The sequence below is a fragment of the Fragaria vesca genome, linkage group LG1 (genome assembly GCF_000184155.1).
Source record: "Fragaria vesca subsp. vesca linkage group LG1, FraVesHawaii_1.0, whole genome shotgun sequence".
NCBI classification, from domain to species: Eukaryota; Viridiplantae; Streptophyta; class Magnoliopsida; order Rosales; family Rosaceae; genus Fragaria; species Fragaria vesca.
In genome coordinates, this window is record NC_020491.1 from 2,091,191 (window position 1) to 2,110,241 (window position 19,051).

The 19,051-nt window shown below is 45.6% G+C and overlaps 3 protein-coding genes across 3 annotated transcripts in view; all 3 read left to right on the top strand.

Moving 5' to 3' along the window:
- Positions 1-8,214: 8,214 nt before the first annotated feature.
- LOC101304330 (WD repeat-containing protein 76-like) lies at positions 8,215-10,946 on the top strand. The gene is made up of 5 exons (XM_004288703.1): positions 8,215-8,356; positions 8,451-9,096; positions 9,370-9,776; positions 10,272-10,370; positions 10,634-10,946. The coding sequence occupies exons 1-5, from the start codon at positions 8,226-8,228 to the stop codon at positions 10,845-10,847; spliced, it is 1,497 nt and encodes a 498-aa protein (XP_004288751.1). The 5' UTR covers positions 8,215-8,225; the 3' UTR covers positions 10,848-10,946.
- Positions 10,947-11,835: 889 nt separating this feature from the next.
- On the top strand, positions 11,836-13,607 carry LOC101304621 (F-box/LRR-repeat protein At4g14103-like). Its single transcript, XM_004288704.1, has 4 exons — positions 11,836-12,348; positions 12,494-12,793; positions 13,145-13,276; positions 13,368-13,607. The coding sequence occupies exons 1-4, from the start codon at positions 11,836-11,838 to the stop codon at positions 13,605-13,607; spliced, it is 1,185 nt and encodes a 394-aa protein (XP_004288752.1).
- Positions 13,608-16,574: 2,967 nt separating this feature from the next.
- The window catches only part of LOC101304916 (dicer-like protein 4-like), a 12,446-nt gene continuing 9,969 nt past the window's right edge, over positions 16,575-19,051 (top strand). The window contains exons 1-6 of the mRNA XM_004288705.1: positions 16,575-16,669; positions 16,979-17,161; positions 17,784-17,886; positions 18,255-18,395; positions 18,493-18,562; positions 18,985-19,049. Coding sequence (XP_004288753.1) covers positions 16,575-16,669; positions 16,979-17,161; positions 17,784-17,886; positions 18,255-18,395; positions 18,493-18,562; positions 18,985-19,049 — 657 coding nt within the window. The remainder of the gene's footprint in view (positions 16,670-16,978; positions 17,162-17,783; positions 17,887-18,254; positions 18,396-18,492; positions 18,563-18,984; positions 19,050-19,051) is intronic.

Consider the following 19,051-nt stretch of genomic DNA (forward strand, 5'->3'; position numbering starts at 1 on the left):
TTGACCTACCTTGGCTCGCCTGGACTCGTCTTGGCCCACCATGGGCCGGTTTGACCCGTCTGAGACGCCATAGGCCGCCTTGACCCTCCTAGACCCACCTAGGGCCACCAAGAAGCCTCCATGACTTGCCAATGGGTCACCATGACCCTCCTAGGCCTGTCTAAGGCCACTAAGAATCTACCATGACTTGCCATGGGCCGCCTTGACCCGCCTTGGACCACCTTTGGCCGCCTTAACCCTGCTATACCCACCTGGGGCCACCATGAAGCCGCCATGACTTGCTAAGTGGTCGCCATGACCTTCCTCGGCTTTTCCAGTCCCATCTAGGGCAGCCAAGGGGCGCCTTAACCCGCCTTGGACTGCTTTGGGCCGTCTTGACCCGCTTTGGGCCGTCTTCACTCGTCTTGAATCACGTTGGGCCGCCTTTACCCTCATAGACCTGCCTTGAGCTGTCATGACTCGCCCATCTAGGGCCATCAAGAAGCCGCCATGACCCTCCTCGGCTCTTCTAGGCTCATCTAAGGCAGCTAAGGGGGCGCCTTCACCTGCCTTGACCCTCCTAGACTCATCTAGGGCCACCAAGAAGCCACCATGACTCGCCAAGGGGTCGCCGTGACCTTTCTAGACCCACCTAGGGTCACCAAGAAGCCGCCATTACTCGCCAAAGGTTTGACATGACCCTCCTCGGCTTTTCTAGGCCCATCTAGGGCGGCTAAGGGGGCGCCTTGACCAGCGTTGGGTCGCCTTGACCCTCATAGACCCGCCTAGGGCCGCCTTAACCCTCTTAGACCCGTCATGGGGCTGCCTAGGGCCGTCTTGGCCCACCTTGGCCTTCCTTGGGATGGCTTGACCCGTTTTGGCCCGCCTTAACCTGCTTTGACCTGCCTTGCCCCGCTTTAACTTGCCTTGGACCGCCTTGACCCTCCTAGACTCGCCTAGGGCCACCAAGAAGCCGCCATGACTCGCCATGGACCGCCTTGACCCACCTTGACGTGCCTTGACCCTTGGCCCGCATTGACCCGCCTTGGACCGCCTTGACCCGTCTTAGGCCGCCATGGGCCGCCTTGGAACGCCTAGGGCCGCCTTTACCCACATTGAACCGCCTTGGGCCGCCATGACTCGCCAAGAGGTCTCCATGACCCTTCTAGGCCCGTCTAGGGCCACCAAGAATCTGCCATGATTCGCCAAGAGGTCGCAATGACCCTCATCGGCTCTTCTATGCCCACCTAGGGCAGCCAAGAGACAGAGGAGGATCAAGGCTACCCAAGGCGGGTCAAGGCTGCCCTTGGCGGCACTAAGCGGGTTAAGACGGCCCTAGACAGGCCTAGGAGAGTTAGGGCGATCCCTTGACTAGTCATGGCGGCCCCTTGGTGGCCCTAGGCGGGCCTAAGAGGGTCAATGCGGGTTTAGGAGGGTCAAGGCGACTCTTTGGCAAGTCAAGGCGGCCCTAGGCGGGTCATGCCGGCCCTAGGCGGGTCATGTCGGCCCTTGGCTGCCCTAGCCGGACCTAGGAGGGTTAAGGTGGGTCATGGCGTTTAATGCGGGCCAAATCAGACAAGGCGGGTCATGGCGGGTCAAGACAGGTCAAGGCGGGTTAAGGCGGCCCTAGGCTAGTCATGACGGCCCCTTGGCTGCCCTATGCGGGCCTAGGAGGGTCAAGGCGGGACATGGCATGTCAAGGCGGGTCATGGCAGGTCAAGGCGGCCCCTTGGCAGCCCTAGGCGGGTCATGGCGGCCCATTGCCTACCTTAGGCAGGTTAAGGCGGCCCTAGACTGGCCTAGGAAGCTCATGGCGACCCCTTGGCAAATCATGGAAGCCCCTAAGTGGTCCTAGGCAAGCCTATGAGGGTCAAGTCGGCCCTTATGCGGGTCAGGAGGCCCCTTAGAGTCCCTTGGCGAGTCGTGCCGGCCCCTTGGAGGCTCTACGCGGGCCTAGGAGGGTCAAGGCGGGTCTAGGAGAGAGTAATGGCGGATCTAGGAGGATCAAGGCTGCCCAAGGCGGGTCAAGGCGGCCCCTTGGCGGCTCTAGGCGGGTCGTAGGCGAGTCATGGCGGTTGCTTGGTCATGGGGGCCTAGAAGGGTCAAGGCGGCCCCTTATTCATGCAGGCCTAGAAGGGTCAAGGCGGGTCAAGGCGGGTCAAGACGGCCCAAAAAGGGTCAAGGCAGCCCAAGGCGGGTCAAGGCGGCCCCTTAGCGAGTCAAGACGGTCGTAGGCGAGTCATAGCGGCTCCTTGGCGAGTCAAGGAGGCCCATGACTAGTCATGGCGGCCCCTTGGCTACCCTAAGAGGGTCAAGGCGGGTTAAGGCGTATCAAGGCGGGTCAAGGCATGTCAAGGCGGCCAAGGCGGTCAAGGCGGGTCAAGGCGGCCCATTGGTGGCCATAAGCGGGTCATGGCGGGTTAAGGCAGTCCTAGGAGGGTCAAGGCAGCCCATGGCGGGCAAAGGCGAGTTAAGGCGGCCCTAGATGAGCCTAGGAGGGTCATGGCGAGTCATGGCGGCCCCTTGGTGGCCCTAAGCGGGTCAAGACGACCTAAGGCATGCCAAGACGGGTCATGGCGGGTCAAGGCGGTTCTAGGAGAGGGTCAATGCGGGCCAAGGCGGGTCAAGTATGCCCCTTAGCGGGTCAAGACGGCAGTAGGAGAGTCATGGCAGCCCTTGGTGAGTCAAGACGACCCTAGGCGAGTCATGACTGCCCCTTGGCTGCCCTAAGAGGGTCAAGACGACCCAAGGCGGATCAAGGCGGTCAAGGCGGGTCATGGCGGTTCAAGGCGTCCCAAGCGGGTCAAGGTGGCCCCTTGGCGGCCATAGGCGGGTTAAGGCAGCCCACGGCGGGTTAAGGCGGCCCTAGACGGGCTTAGGAGGGTCATGGCGACCCCTTATCGAGTCATGGTGGCCCCTTGGTGGCCTTCGACGGGTCAAGGCGGTTAATGCTGTTCAAATTGGACAAGGAGGGTCATGGCGGGTTAAGGAGGGTTAAGGCGGCCCTAGGCTGGTCATGGAGGCTCCTTGGCTGCCTTATACGGGCCTAGGAGGGTCAAGGCAGCCAAGGAGGGTCATGCCAGGTCATGGCGGGTCAAAACGGGTCCAGGCGGGTCAAGGTAGCCCAAGGGAGGTCAATGTGGCCCCTTGGCGGGTCATGGTGGCCCCTTGGCTGCCTTAGGCGGGTTAAGGCAGCCCTAGATGATAGGAAATCCGGGTCACCCTCCGAATTCCCTAGCCCAAGATCGTAACTGAATGAAGACAATAACCAAAAATCAATGCAAGCGAACACAAGATATTAACGAGGTTCAGTCAAAACAGTTGACCTACGTCCTCCGGTGATGGTGATGGTGGATCCACTAAACGAGAAGAAGATTACAACTAAAGAACAATATGGTTCTTCCACCCTCAAATAACCTCTCTCCTCACACTCTAGATTCTCAGCAGAGAACTCAAAGCTTGCAACTCTCAAATACTCTAAACTCTCAATTGATCCACACCTAAAACTATATCTCTAAGGTCCTATTTATAGACTCTCAATTAGTCCGACTTACAATAGGATTTAGAACCATAACAGGAATCCTAAACCTTTACTCCTAAAGATAAACTCTAAGAATCCTAGATACACTAGAATAACTTACCCAAAACCTTCAGAAGTAAAGAATCCAAAACAGATAAGGAATTAGTTTTGAGCAACAATCTTAACACTAGACTGGCCTAGGAGGGTCATGGCGACCCCTTGGCGAGTCATGGCAGCCCCTTAGTGGCCCTAGGCGGGCCTAGGAGGGTCAAGGCGGCCCCTTGGCAGCTCTTGGCGGCCCTAGACAGGCCTAGGAGAGTCATGGCGACCCCTTGGAGTCCCTTGACGAGTCATGGCGGCCCCTTAGAGGCTTTACGCGGGCCTAGGAGGGTTAAGGCGAGTTTAGGAGAGGGTCATGACGGATCTAGGAGAAGGTCATGGCAACCCTAGGCTGGTCATGGCAGCCCCTTGGTCATGCGGGCCTAGGCGGGTCAAGGCAGCCCAGGGCTAGTCAAGGTGGCCCCTTGGTGGCTCTAGGCAAGTCAAGACGGTCGTAGGTGAGTCATGGCGACTCCTTAGTGAGTCATGGAGGCCCTAGGCGAGTCATGACGGCCCCTTGGCTGCCTTAAGAAGGTCAAGGCGATCCAAGGCCGGTTAAGACAGGTCAAGGCAGGTTAAAGCGGCCCAAGACAGGTCATGGCCGGTCAAGGCGGCCCCTTGGCGGCCATAGGCAGGTCATGGCGTCCCCTTAGCTGCTTTACGCGAGCCTAGGAGGGTCAAGGCAGCCCATGGCGGGCCAAAGCGGGTTAAGGCGGCCCTAGACGGGCCTAAGAGGGTGATGGCGAGTCATGGCAGGTCAAGACGGTCAAGGCAGTCAAGGCGGGTTATGGCGGGTCAAAGCGGGTCATGACAGGTTATGACGGGTCAAGGCGGCCCCTTGGCGAACCTAAGCGGGTCAAGGCAGCCCCTTGGTGGGCCTAGCCAGGTCAAGGTGGCCCTTGGCGGCCCTAGGCGGATCATAGCGACCCCTTGGCTGCCCTAGACGAGACTAGGAGGTCCTAAGAGAGTTAAGGCTGGCCAAAGCGGGTTAAGGTGGTTCAAAGCGGGCCCTAGGCGGGTCATGGCAGCCTCTTGGCTACCCTAGGCGGGCCAAGGCTAGTCAAGGCAGCCCATGGCTGGTCAAGGCGGCCCAAGATGGGTCAAAGCGGGTCATGGCAGTCCCTTGGCTGCCCTAGGCGGGCCTAGGAGGGTCAATACGGGTTAAGGCGGCCCTAGGCAAGTTATGCCGGCCCCTTGGTGGCTCTAGACGGATCAAGGCGGCCCCTTGGTAGCTCTATATGGGTCAAGGCTGCCTCTTAGTGCACTAGGAGGGTGAAGACGAGTTAAGGCGGGTCAAAGCAGCTCCTTTGCGGCCCTTAGCGGTCAAGGCTGCTCTTTGGCTGCCCTAGGCGGGTTAAGGCGGCCCTAGACTGGACTAGGAGGGTCATGGCGACCCCTTGGCAAGTCATGGCAACCCCTTGGTGGCCCTAGGCGGGTCAAGACGGCCTTTGGCGGCCCTCGAAGGGCTTGGGAGGGTCATGGCGACCCCTTAGAGTCCCTTGGCAAGTCATGGCCGCCCTTTAAAGGCTCTAAGCATGCCTAGGAGGGTCAAGGCGGGTCTAAGAGAGGGTAAAGGTGGGTCTAAGAGAGGGTCAAGGCGAGTCTAGGGGTGGGTCAACGCGAGCCAAGGCAGGTCATGAGGGCCCCTTGGCTACCCTAGGTGGGCCTAAGAGGGTCAAGGCAGCCCATGGGCGGCCAAGGCGGGTTAAGGCGGCTCTAGACGGGTCAAAGCGGGTTAAGACAGCTCTAAACCGGTTAAGGCGGCCTAAGGAGGGTCATGGACACCCCTTGAAGGCCTTTGGCAGGCCTAGGAGGGTCAAGACGGGTCTAGAAGAGGGTCAAAGCGGGTCATGGCGGGCCAAGGCGGTTCAAGACGGGTCATGGCAGCCCTAAATGGGTCAAGGTGGCCCCTTGGTGGCCCTAGGCAAGTCATGGCTGCCCCTTGGCTACCCTAGGAGGGTCAAGGCTTCCCCTTGGCGGCCTTAGACGGGTGAAGGTGGCTCTTTGGCAGGTCAAGGCTGCCCTTTTGCGGCCTTAGACGGGTGAAAACATCCACTTGGCTGCTCTAGGTGGGCCTAGGAGGGTCAAGGCGGGTTAAGACGGCCCTTGACGGGTCATGTTTGCCCCTTGGCTTTTCAAGGCTGGTCAAGGCGGTGCCTTAGCATGCCAAGGTGGGTCAATGCAGCCCTTTGGCCTGTCAAGGTGGTCCCTTGGCAGGTCAAGGCGGGTCAAAATGGCCCCTTGGCATGTTAAGGCGGTCAAGGCGATCAAGGCGGTCCCTTAGCAGGTTAAGGCCGGTCAATGCAGCCCCTTGGCGGCCCTAGGAGGCCTCTAATTGGGTCTAGGAGGTTCTTAAGCGGGTTTAGGCGGTTCCTAAGCGGGTCTAGGTGGTCCCTACTTTGGTCTAGGAGGGCCAAGGCGGTCCCTTGGCATGTCAAGGCGGCCTCTTGGCTTGTCAAGGAGATTCAAGGCGGTCCTCGGCGGTCCCTACGCGGGGGCGGGTTCTAAGCAGGTCTTGACGGCCCTAAATAGGTTAAGGCGCCCCCTTGGATTAGGGTTTAGGCCCTTGGAGGCCTCTAAGCGGGTCTAGGCCGTTCCTAAGCGGGTCTAGGTGGTCCCTACGTGGGTCTAGGAAGCGAGTCAAAGTAGCACCTTGGCATGTCAAGGCGAGTCAAAGCGGCCCCTTGGCATGTCAAGGCGGGTCAAGGTGGTCCCTTAGCAGGTAGCAGGTCTAGGCGGGTTAAAGCAGCCCCTAGGCTTCCCTTTGTGGCCGGCCCTTGGTGGATCAAGGCGGCCCACTAATGGCCCTAGGCGGGTCTCAGCAATCCCTTGGCGGTCCTTGTCGGTCCCTTAGCGGATCTTGGCGGTCCTTGTCGACTCTTGGCAGTCCCTTGGCGGTCCTCGACAGGTCAAGACGTCCCATTAGCGTCCCTAGGTGGGTCTCGGCAGCCCATTGGTGGGTCTAGGCGATCCCTATGCGGGTCCTATGCAGGTCTTAAAGACCCTTGGCGATCCCTTAGCTGCCCTAAGTGGGTCTCAGCAGTCCCCTACCGGCCTTAGATGTGTCTCAATAGCCCCTTGGCGGGTGTAGGCGACCCCAAAGCTGGTCTAAGTGGGCAAGGCGGTCCCTTGGCAGGTCAAAGCGGCCCTTCGCGGCACTCGGCGGTCCTAGGTGGGTCTCGGCATCCCCTTAGGGGGTTTGGGCGGTCCCTACGTGTGTGTTAGAAGGTCAAGCCGGTCCCCTTGGCAGCCCCTAGGCAGGTCTAGGTGACCCTTAAGCGGGTCTAGGTGATCCCTACGTGTGTCTAGGAAGGTCAAACCGGTCCCTTGGCAGGTCAAAGACGGCCCTTGGCACCATTCTACTGGCCCTTGGCGGGTCAAGGCGGCCTTAGGTGGGTCTCGACATCCCCTTGGCGGGTCTAGGTGGTCCTTACGTGTGTGTTGGAAGGTCAAGCCGGTCCCTTGACAGGTAAAGGCAGGTTAAAGTAGCTGTTGGCGGCCCTCGACGGTCCCTTGGCGACACATACACAAACCCCTCCTACTATATTCCTTAAGGCACCTAGCCACGCTTTAAGAGTCACAATTAACCTTACACACATATGCTATAGACACATACTCGATTAACCTCGCATGCATGGAAATGAACATAGCAACAAATGAGTGTCTGCAATAAAAAAAAAATATAACACCAAGGTAGGAAACAATCATAAAATCAAGAAAAAATGAGTTATTTCAAAAACTTTTTTTTTAATACAAACGCTCTGTATTTCATATAAAGAAAGAAAAAAATGTACAAAAAGAGTGGGGGACATGAACTAAAACATCTCCATGAACCAAATTAGGGAAAATACTCAAAAAGAGCACAAGAGCTAAAACAAATGTGTAAAGAGTGAGTGAAAGGAGCAACAGCCTAAACATGACCTGTATATATATGTCTGCAGAAGCAAATAAAGCAACCAAACATATATATGTGAAGACAATGCAACAACCAAATAGATGGAACACACCTCCAAAACATCAGCAACCATGAAACTTATACCATTAAAATCTAAGCCCACATCTACTAAAGGTAACCACCAACCCAAATGAGAATCAAGCATATCGAACTCAGGCAATGCGAAAATTTGGTAAGCCCTGCAAATTAAGAACAAAAGCAGTTGAAGCACATGAAGGGCAAGAGTCCCACAAATATTATCCCTCATGATCCATCCCAAAATTAGCTAAACAATCAGCTACTTGATTCCCTTCACAAAGAATATGTGAAAAACGAACCTGCATGGAAAAGAGAATGGTACGACAATTGATCCAATCAGCTCTTAAACGCCAAGGGATTGAGTATTTGTTATTGGCAAAAAAAATGAATTACAATTGCTGAATCACACTCAATCCAAAGTGAACGCCATCCCTTTCTCAAAGCCATAGAAAGTGCATGAATAATGAATAATGGCTTGAGTTATTTCGAAAACATAAAATCAATAAAACTTTCTCTTTCCCGCCAGTTTATTTGCCGCCTACAGCGACCCATTAGAGATTTTAAGAGATATACACAACTGCCCTAATTGCTTAAAGTTTCCAAACCGATCTCTCTTTTATTACCAAAAATAAAAAATAAAATAAAATTTCTCTCATGGCGACCCAGAAAATCACAGACTACGAGCGGAAGAGGCTCGAGAACATTCGCCGAAACGAGGAATTGATGGCCTCTCTGAAGCTCCAATCCATGGCCACCCAACTCTCAGCCTCAACCAAACGCCCAAGGTAACTCTATATATATACAATTCACAGTTCCTCTCAAAAACCCGATTTTTGTTTCGATAATTTGATTGAAACCTGAATATTTTATGGTTTCTAGGATTGAGCCCAAATCGTACAAGGTCAATTCGGAGAAGAAACCCAAGACGCAGGACCCAACTGTTATCCGGCGTTCTCTACGCAGCAGGGGATTACCGCCCGATGCGAAAGGCCTCGGTGCAATAGACTCAATGTTGAAGACTACTCTAGAATCCATGGACCGCAAGTGTGACCTGAGGAAACTGGGTCCTATTAGTAGGAGGGATGTGTACAGCGGTGTATCGGATCGAGAGTTGATTGAAACCATTTTGGGTGTTGAGAATAAACCCCAGTTGGGTTCGGAAGTTAAGAGTGAATTCGGGGATTGCAAGGAGGAGGAGGAGAAATCATGTGTTGCGTTTACTTTAGTTGGTGGAATTGGTTGTGGTTTGGTTAAGAAAGAAGAGGATGGAGGTGAGAGTGATGTGAAGGTGGAGGAATTGAGTCTCAAGGAGGAGAATGTAGCCCGGGTTGTGCCGGGGAATGTTATGAATGTGAGGTTCTTTCCGAGTTGTAGTTTGAGAATGGTTGTGGTAGGGAATAAGGTTGGGAATGTTGGATTTTGGAATATGGATTCTAAGGAAGGGGAGGAAAATGGGATCTATATGTATAGACCGCATTCTGGTCCCATTTCGGGGATCTCCATTCACCAAGATTCTATGTCAAAGGTAAATTTGTTTTCTGGTTTTCAGTTATGTGTCATTTGGATATATTTAACTGCATTAGGCTTTTGGCTTACAGTGGATTACCCAAAATTCTTGTTAACTTGGTTGGAATGTATGGAATTGTTAATTGATTAGCAGACTACTGACTAGTGACTAAAGAAAATAAGGAAAATGAGTTTCAGTATGACAACTCTGTCAGCAGACATTGGCGCTATTTGCTTGCACTATCAGGCTTTGATGATATAGCTAACATATGATTGTTGAATTAATATGCAGATATTTAGTAGTTGTTATGATGGATTTATCCGATCGATGGATGCTGAGAAAGAGGTGTTCGATCTTGTATATGCAAGTGATGAGACTGTATATGCTCTTGCTCAACAATCAAACAATGCAAAGTGTTTATACTTTGCTGAGGGTCGTGGAGGTATAAGTATGTGGGATGAGAGAACAGGAAATATCTCAGCCCAATGGAGTCCACATGATGATAGAATCAATTCCATAGACTTTAACTCATTAAACTCAAACATCATCACTACTAGTTCAACAGATGGAACTGCCTGCATTTGGGATTTGAGAAGTAATGATGCAGATAAGTTCAAAAGCTTAAAGACAATTGGTCACAAAAGGGCTGTGCATTCTGCCTACTTCTCGCCTTCTGGAAGGTCGCTAGTGACGACAAGGTGATTATATATTGTTGTTACTAAATAAGAGGAATATATCTCCCTACCTGTGACATGCATGCTAGATCGAATTCATCATGTGCTTAACATAAGTGAGAATCAACGTTGAGCAACATGCATTTCTGGGCTTTATGAGTATGCTGGTTTTTGTTGTTTCCTATCTTATTTCTGTTGTTTCCTACCTTATGAATGCTGTCATGAAAATGTTAGGGATTTGTCGCCTGTACCAGCTTCCTGCATATTTTCTGAGCATATCATAATACAGTTCGGGATCAGTACATTGGTCCTGTCAATAGTTGCTTTCCTCTATGTAATTCGACAAGTTGTGGGCACAAAGAAGGGATGAGATGACACTATTGTAATTGTTCTTGCAGGCTGCAATTCTCTGCTGTACTATTAATGTTTTGGGATCTAATGTTTCTCACATAATGTGTAACTGTGATGAATGACAAGAATCTAAATGGATGTTACTAACTTTCTGACCTCTTCATGCAGCCTTGATGACACAGTTGGTATATCAAGTGGAGTTAATTTTGAGGACATATCAATGATACACCACAATAATAATACAAGCAGATGGATTCCTAAGTTCAAGTAAGATTTCTACCAGATTTTCAAATGCTGATGTAATTTTTCTTTGTCCAACTCTCCTGTTTTATATGATTCATCTTCATTTATTACATTTTCTGAGGATTATGTGACACTCTGAGCAGTGTTTTAATTACAATGAGCATGAAAAGGAGTCTCTTTCTGATAGCTATCAACACCTCCGCAAATGTGGTTTTGAATACGTACAGTACTGACTTTTGCTAGCGTGATAGATGGACTGTTCTCTGACATCTTTAACACTGCTACAGGGCAATTTGGGGATGGGATGATGCGCATGTCTTCGTTGGAAATAAGAACAGAGGAGTCGATGTTATCAGTCCCTTTCAAAGAACAAAAATCTTCACTTTAAACAGCCCATATGTGTCTGCAATTCCGTGTAGATTTGCTGCTCACCCTTATAATGTTGGGATGCTAGCAGGAGCTACAGGTGGAGGCCAAGTTTATGTATGGACATTGGGATAAGAAACTCAGCCTCTTTTTTTTTTTTTTTTTTGAAGGCAGAAACTCAGCATCTTTAAACAGACTACTTTTAACGTGTAAGTAGCGCAAGCATGGGATTCGCTTTGTACCTTTTAAGTTGTTCTTTACTGTTGGTTTTCGTAAGGATTTCCTTTGCTCAGTGTCCGTAGAATATGTATTTGAAAGAGGTTTTCTATGAATACTATGTGCAAGTTTTTAAAGCATATGGCATACCTTCGTAAAAGATAGCGGAAATACTAAAATGCAGGAGAGATCATGAAATTGAGAAGAATTGCATCTTTCAGCACCATCATGTTTCTTCATGCTCACAGCTGGTCGTAAGATTCCCCTGAAAACTCGGAAATACAACCCACACAAATGTCATGTGAATTTGAAAATCAATTTGGAAATGGATTCATAGACGAAGCATCAGAGAACATTTTCAGTATACGACGTGAATCTTCACATATATACATGGATGGTCAGGATTAGAATAAATAATATAGAAATATAGTAGTCAAATATATGAATTGTTATGAACGATGAAGATTGCGTCGTGTAAATACACGTCGTGCATATAAGAATTTTCAGACGCCAGAGTTTTTTTTGTTTTTGTTTTCCTAATTTTTTTTTTAACAGTGGGCCTCACCGCTCACTATGGCTCATGTCACGTGGATCGTCTATCCCTATCACGTCTCCGCCTTGGCCGGAGAAATTGTTTTTCTTTTTTACATTTTTTAAATAATGGGCCTCCTAACCCGTTAAGGCCCACCATATCTGGACCGCCAAGCCCATCCCCCTTTCCGCCTAGCCCGAAGGATATGTATCCAGATACGTGCTACGTAGAGTGTATAAGTCTAACCTTCTTCTAACAATCGGAGCCGCAGATCGTCCCAGCACTCGGCAGCGCGCCATAGGAGATTAAAGTTGTATCCATCTCCATCATCATCAAAGTTGTATCATCTCCTCTTTCACCAATTCGCTTTAGGAGATGGGCTCACATTCAAAGCTCGAAGTAGGAGATGGTGAGGATAAAATCAGTCAATTACCAGATGCACTTCTGTCTCACATCCTCTCCTTCTTGACAACCAAACAAGCTGTGAGGACTAGCATTCTCTCTACAAGGTGGAATAACATATGGGTTTCTGTTCCCTCTCTAGACTTGGTACACTACTACTGTAATGAAAGTAGGTCTCTGCATGCTGCATTTGTGTCGTTTGTTGATCGTGCGCTTCACTGTCGTGGATTATTAGACATTCAAAGATTTCATCTCCGTTATTACTGCTTCGCTGTGGATTTGTCTCGTATTGATGGTTGGATCCGCAATGTAATTTGTCGTAATGTTGTTGAACTTGACCTCTATGTCAGGGTATATGAGGACACGGTAGAAAAGATTGAGTTGCCTAAAACTATATTTCTGTGCAAAACACTGGTGGTATTGAAGCTGAATTTCAATTGTTTTATCTATGCTCCTCCTGAGTCGGGGAGTTTCCCTAATCTCAAGGTTCTCCATTCAGACTTGATTGCCCTGATAAGGACTTTATGGAAAAGCTTTTCACATTCTTCCCTTTACTTGAAGACTTGACTATAGATGGAGTATTGTCAAGTGATATAAGTGGTACTTTCAAGCTTGTGGTGCTGAACTAAAGAGGTTAACAATAGACTTTGCCTCTTATATGAGTCTTGAAGAACCTTATATGAGTTATGAGGACCCTTATGAGTACTACTTTTACTTCTCTATCAATGCCCCAAAGCTTGAATTCCTTAACCTCAAAGTGGATTTTTTGCCGAGCATTGTATTTGAAGATGCAAAGTCCCTGGTGAAGGCCGTTTTGAGTTTCTCACACCATGATGCCATTGAACACGAGCACTATGATGACCGTGCAACCACATTGCTGGCAGCAATTTCCAATGTTCAACATCTAACTCTTTCTGTTCATTCTTTGGCTGTAAGTATGCTTAACTTGTTCCTTTTCCACTATGTCTGATAGATAGAATTATATGAAGGAAAGAAAGGGTGGTTGAAAGAGGGGAAGATATGGTCTTATTCCATTTTATGTACTGAATATTGAGTACAGGTTTCTGCATATTTTGTTCCATCACGAAGACACATCTCTTGCACTCTGCTTTTTCATTCCTTCAACTCTTATATATGGTTCTTATGTTTTCTTTCTTTTTTACCAAGATAGTGTTTGTAACTGAAATTCTGTTTGGCAATTTCTGATATGAAATTATATGTGATGCATGGTGTTGAAGTGTTACTTGAATTTGTGTTTGATTTATATCGATCTTTCCTGTAGGCTTCTTTTATGCCTGCTTTTGATAATTTGATCCATTTGAAGCTGGTTATTAATAGCCATTTCTGGGAAGTGCTGCCAGAGCTACTCCATAGAACACCTAATCTAGAATGTCTTGTCTTGGCACATAAAAAAGTAAGATGTACTTTTCAATTATGCTGAGTTTTACCAACAGCAGGTCTCGTAATGTCCTCATATTCGTCAATTTTTTTAAATGATATTTCAGGACGTGTACTGTAACTCAGACTGTGAAGTAGACTCGGACTCGGACACAGAAAACTCTGAGAATGAAGAATACTGTGATCATCAGGAATACCGTGTGTTGTCACATCTCAAGACTATCGTCTTAAGGGGTTTCAGGGGATGCATGGGTGAGAAGGAAGTGGCAAAGTACTTATTGAAGATTATGAAGTTTTGTGCACTCTTTCGGAAGGGCTCCAAGACTTGCCGGATTCAATTTATCTAGATGCCGTTTGTAGCTTGTACATCAATTTTCATAGTTTATAAGGGGAGCGGGATGTATTCAATCCAGATTTTAAAATACTTTCACTAACTTTTAATATATGGATTTTGGTAACTTTATGGATTGTTTTAATTCTTTATAGAGTTTAACATATTTTATTGGATTGATTTATCAGTATTCTCTTAGATTTTATAAGTCCATAGACTGTTATAATTGCAACAATGAATGAAATAAAAAGACCAAAATACTAAAGGTACTTATGAATTGAAAACAAAATGGTTCTTATACAATGGCATATAGGCCTCTATTTAAAATAGTGAAAACGTGAAGCGAGGCTTCAAGTCGGAGTCTTAAGCCTTGAATGTCTTTAGGCAAAAAGGCGAAGTCTCTCATGCATTCTAAATATCTAATTATTAAATTATAGATATAAAATTGTTACAAATTATTAATACATTTTTAATGACAAACGCAAACAACATAAAATCATTCACCCATGAACTGAAACAGATGATGAGAGAAGTCGCTCACGAATGAATTGAAAGAAGCCAGAAAAACTATTTTTGTGTCTTTGTATTTTCACTAAAACGACATAATTTTAGGGTAAAGAAAAAAAAAATACACGTATAAATAGTGATACCCCGTGACGCCTTAAGTCGCCTTTTCTACCTCAAGGCGTCAAGGCGCACGTTTACTTCACATTTTGTGACAAAAGCTTTTAAGAAGAAGCCTTGAGGCGAAATGAAGAAGCCACGTCATGCCTTATTTTAAACATAGATACATGCAACTATTTTTGCATCCTTATCGAACTATTTTTGTATCAAACAAGATGATGAAATAGGAGTTGTCATAAGGGACCTGCGATGGTAGATGGCCAATAGAAACGCAAGATCAATCAGTACGACACAAGAGAGCAAGGACAAATCAAATAATCCAATATTGGCATAAAAGCATACAGCCACACTCATTCCGGTACAAAACTATATATACTTTCTTCTTCTTTTTCAAAATCATTATAGTATAATTACATGGAAAAACCTATTATACATACTCCTGTGGGCTCTCTAGTAGATGCTGTTTGTATGTATACTTGTTTAGTATTCTGTACATTACTCACTTCTCAATGAAAACAAGAACAAACGTGATTTGTTGAAGTATTAAGACACCGACAATATCTTCTACACTTCTCACGCTCAATTCTGCAGTGTGGATACAATTCTAGTCTCCCAAGTTATTGTGACAAGACCAGGATGCTCAGATCTTCCATCATCAAAGTCGAACTGCTTCCACAACACATCTCCCACTGAGGTCCAGATTTGCCATTTGAAGCCCGTGTTTTATTGTGTGTTTTTTTCTGCTACAAAAATCAATGTCTGGATATTAGAGTATAAAGAATTTCTTGCTACTCATACACAGTATCCAATAATCAACAGTTATCATGGAAAAATGGAAAATGAGAAAGCATAAAGAGTTATGCAGTCTAGGCAACCCAATACAAAACTTTCCTCTAAAAAGAGTGATGCAGTTCTTCACACCTACACTCTAGGCAACCCAATACAAAACTTTTCTCTGAAAAGAGCTGTGCAGTTCTTCACACCTACAGTCTAGGCAACCCAAGTGTTTATATTCTCATCATACAGACTTTGATTGCAAGGTTAACCTTCAAACTTTTGGGGTTTTGTAGTCTAGGGTTTCTATATCCTTCTGTTTGCCAATTAATTTGGATCTGATTTTCTCTAATAATTGTCCTGGTTTTTAATTGGTGCCACGTGGAAAATCTAGATTGTTCCTAAATAAGGGGGAGGGCTTTTGGGCCTTTGGTTGGCTTAAAGAGAAAAGGACACAGCCCAATGGGAAAAGGGGTAAAACATTTACAGGTTGCGGAATAATTAAGCTTTCTAGTCATTGTGCATAGAATTTCTTTGTATTCCAATCTTTTATTCATCTACAATTTCTTCAAATAAATGATGTAACGAAAACAAAAATAAATCTGTTAAAAAAAACGACATGTGATTAGGAGGGTCTGTCGAATATTTATTTATACAATACAGTTTTCATCACATAATGTATAACCTAAAAGAACATCATATTTAAGTAGTAATTAAAAAGTGAGGTGAAGAAAACGTAAGTTGTCATTTACAACAAAGTTCTACTGATGATACATTATCATAAATCGAGCCATGCCGACACTAATCTCGCACGAGAACATGATCAATGACACATGAAGCAAAACCAATCCATACTTTTTAAGTATAACATCTATATTTATATTCATAACTTAGGCAAAGCTCCTAAGAATATCAAAAAAGAAATGAGCTTCTCATAAGAAAAAGAACATGACTCATTGCCATTGTAAATTGATAATATTTTAGAGACACAATAAATAACCTAAGATTTAACCGTTGGTTCAGTTATATCTGTAATATTTTTTAAGAGACGTAGATTTTTTTAGATTTGAAATTCGATTATTTAAATCTCATATCGGTGCATATTAGGTACCTTACTGGATTGAAGATGGTTCCCGATTCACCTAACCAAATACGCTTAATGAAGCTAGATTAGGTAAAAGAGTTTATTTTTAGATGAAAATTATGTAAGAATCAGATACTTTGTATTAGAACACGGCTCTCTTTAACATATAAATAAGATCCAAAGCTCTCTTATTTTACACTGCGTAGAACACCTTCCACAATTCACAGTTTCACTGCCTATCCCTGCCCGCAGCTTTCGTTTGAAACTTTGAAAAGGCCAGGAAACCCGCGAGAGGAAGAAGAAGACTTAGAAGAGTGTCTCTCCCAGTCTCTCTGAGCAAGTCAACACGTCAACTCTATAGAAACACAAAATAAATTCTAAACTCTCGTTTTCTTATAATTCCAAACCTTTTGGACCCACCCAAAATTCTCTGCTCGAGTAATCACAGTGACCAAGAGAGAGAGAGAGAGAGTAGGAAGCACAGTCGCAACGCGAAGCAGTATGGGCGACGCGCCTCCCCCAGCGGAGAGTGGGGATGTGGAGTCGGGTCATGGAGCTCCGAGGCCGGAGAAGGATCCGAGGAGGGTTGCTCGGAAGTAAGTTGTTTTATTGCATTGTGGTTTTTTGGGTTTACAATTTTGGCGTAAAGGTTGCTTCTTTATGTGCATACCACCTGTTCTGGGTTTGGTCTCTGAGAAAACGAAGTAAAGGTGGAATCTTTCTGTTTGATTTGGTGTAAGAAATGGTGGGTTTTGAGTTTCATTTGGAAATTTTGAGTAAAGGTGGAGTCTTAATGTTTGTTTAGTGAAAAAAAAAAATGGTAGGTTTTGAGGTTCATTTGGAAATTTGAGTAAAGGTGGAGTTTTTATGTTTTGCTTATTGGTTTGTATGTGTGGGTTTTGAAGGTATCAATTGGAGCTGTGTCAGAAAGCTTTGGAGGAGAATATTATTGTCTACCTGGAGACTGGCTGTGGAAAAACTCACATAGCGGTGCTGCTCATGTATGAGCTGCGCCACTTGATACTCAAACCTCAGAAGAACATATGTGTGTTTCTTGCGCCTACGGTGGCGCTTGTTCAGCAGGTGATGTGATTTTCTATGATTTGGAACATGACAAGTACGTTTCAATTTCGGGTGATTTTTAAGTTTGAGGTAGAAGTTAGATTTTAGCTTTGCATGTTCCTCAACAATGTATCCCTTAGGCCTTGAATCTTGTGGGAGATGGGCGGACTGAATTGCACAGTCAGGTTTCGGTGTTTAGTTATGCATTTTCTCAAACGCAGACACTGGTCTCTGATTTTGAGTTCCTACTACACACTATTTAGAAGTTGCATTAGTTCAAAGCTCTAATGGCTCTGTTGTGTGTGTTGACAAAGACATCAATAGATTAGTAAAAGATAACTGTAAAGAAAGATTTGATGTTTCTTTTACTCAATACACTCATGCACAAAACGTCTTGCTGTCTTAATAATCATGCTGTTACTTTTTCTTTCTTTGACTGTCAGCGCTGGTAATCCTATTTCGTATATGGTTGTTCAGTCAGGGTATCAAATTTTCAAACATTAAGAAGTTTGTTTTTTGTGTATGAAAACCTTGACTGTCCTTCATTTTCTTGGTTCGAATTACATTCTTTGTCTGGAAATATGTATAGCTTGATTTTGGTCATGACATAGATTTTAACTGGATTTCTTTGATTTGGTAGCAAGCAAGGGTTATAGAAGATTCCCTTGATTTGAAGGTTGGGACCTATTGTGGAAGCTCCAGGCAATTGAAAACTCATCAAGACTGGGAAAAAGAGATTGAACAATATGAGGTAATTAGGTTTAATTGATTGACGTGTAAATTTGTAACTCACCATTTTTGTCTCTATAATGAATTTAACACATGCACACGTGCACACACATGCTAGTAGACACCATCTCATCAAGTTCACCAAGTGAATTTTCCTTCAAATTAATTTAGATCTCTTCAAATTCTGGGCTGTTTTTGACCCATCTTATTTTTAGAAAATCAGTAAATAAATGTAGATTGAAAAAAAATTATATTCTTTTCCACCAACTTTGTTACAGCTTTCAAACCGTTTAGTTTCTTTACAAAAATGGAAAAGAAGGAAAGATACAACTCTCTCGATGCTTCATCATTTTGAATTTTATTTGCATCTTTTGCTGATATTTTATGCAGGTTCTTGTTATGACTCCTCAAATACTGCTGCGTAACTTGTACCACCGTATTATTAAGATGGAGATAATTGCATTGCTGATTTTTGATGAGTGTCATCATGCGCAAATCACAAGCAACCATCCTTATGCAGAAATTATGCGAGTAAGGAGCTCTCAAACACTAGCACTTCTTGTATATGTTTCTTCTGTTAGTCAGTGTTGTTTGCTGACACAGGTTAACTTGTATATTTTGTCTGTAGTTCTGCAAGAGTGATGTCACAAAACTTCCTCGTATATTTGGAATGACTGCATCTCCAGTTGTAGGTAAAGGTAAAGTTTCTAATCAATTATGAACTTTCACCTCTTATTCATCAGTTCTCTGATCATATTAATTTACAATTCATGTTGCATATATTATTGGTGCATAAGTATTTGATACATGCTTATTAGCTTGCTACGGTTATTCTAGAAATATTACAAATCATAGATATCATAAAGTTTTGGAATGAAACATGTACCTAAAGGTTGTTTTTGAACCCCTTCTATCATTACAGAAAAATGAGATTTATTATTATTATTATTATTTTAATAATGGCATATTCTTGGATCACTGCCATGCTGGTTGATGGTCATCCTTTACAGTTTACACTGTTTGTTTCCTAGTTATTATTATCCATGTTAGAATGCTTATGGCTTGTTAGTTGCTACTCATTTCATTTCCTAATTTGTACGTATATTCTTTACTATTTCAGGCGCTTCTAGTCAAGCGAACTTATCAAAGAGTATCAATAGTCTTGAAAATTTACTTGATGCTAAGGT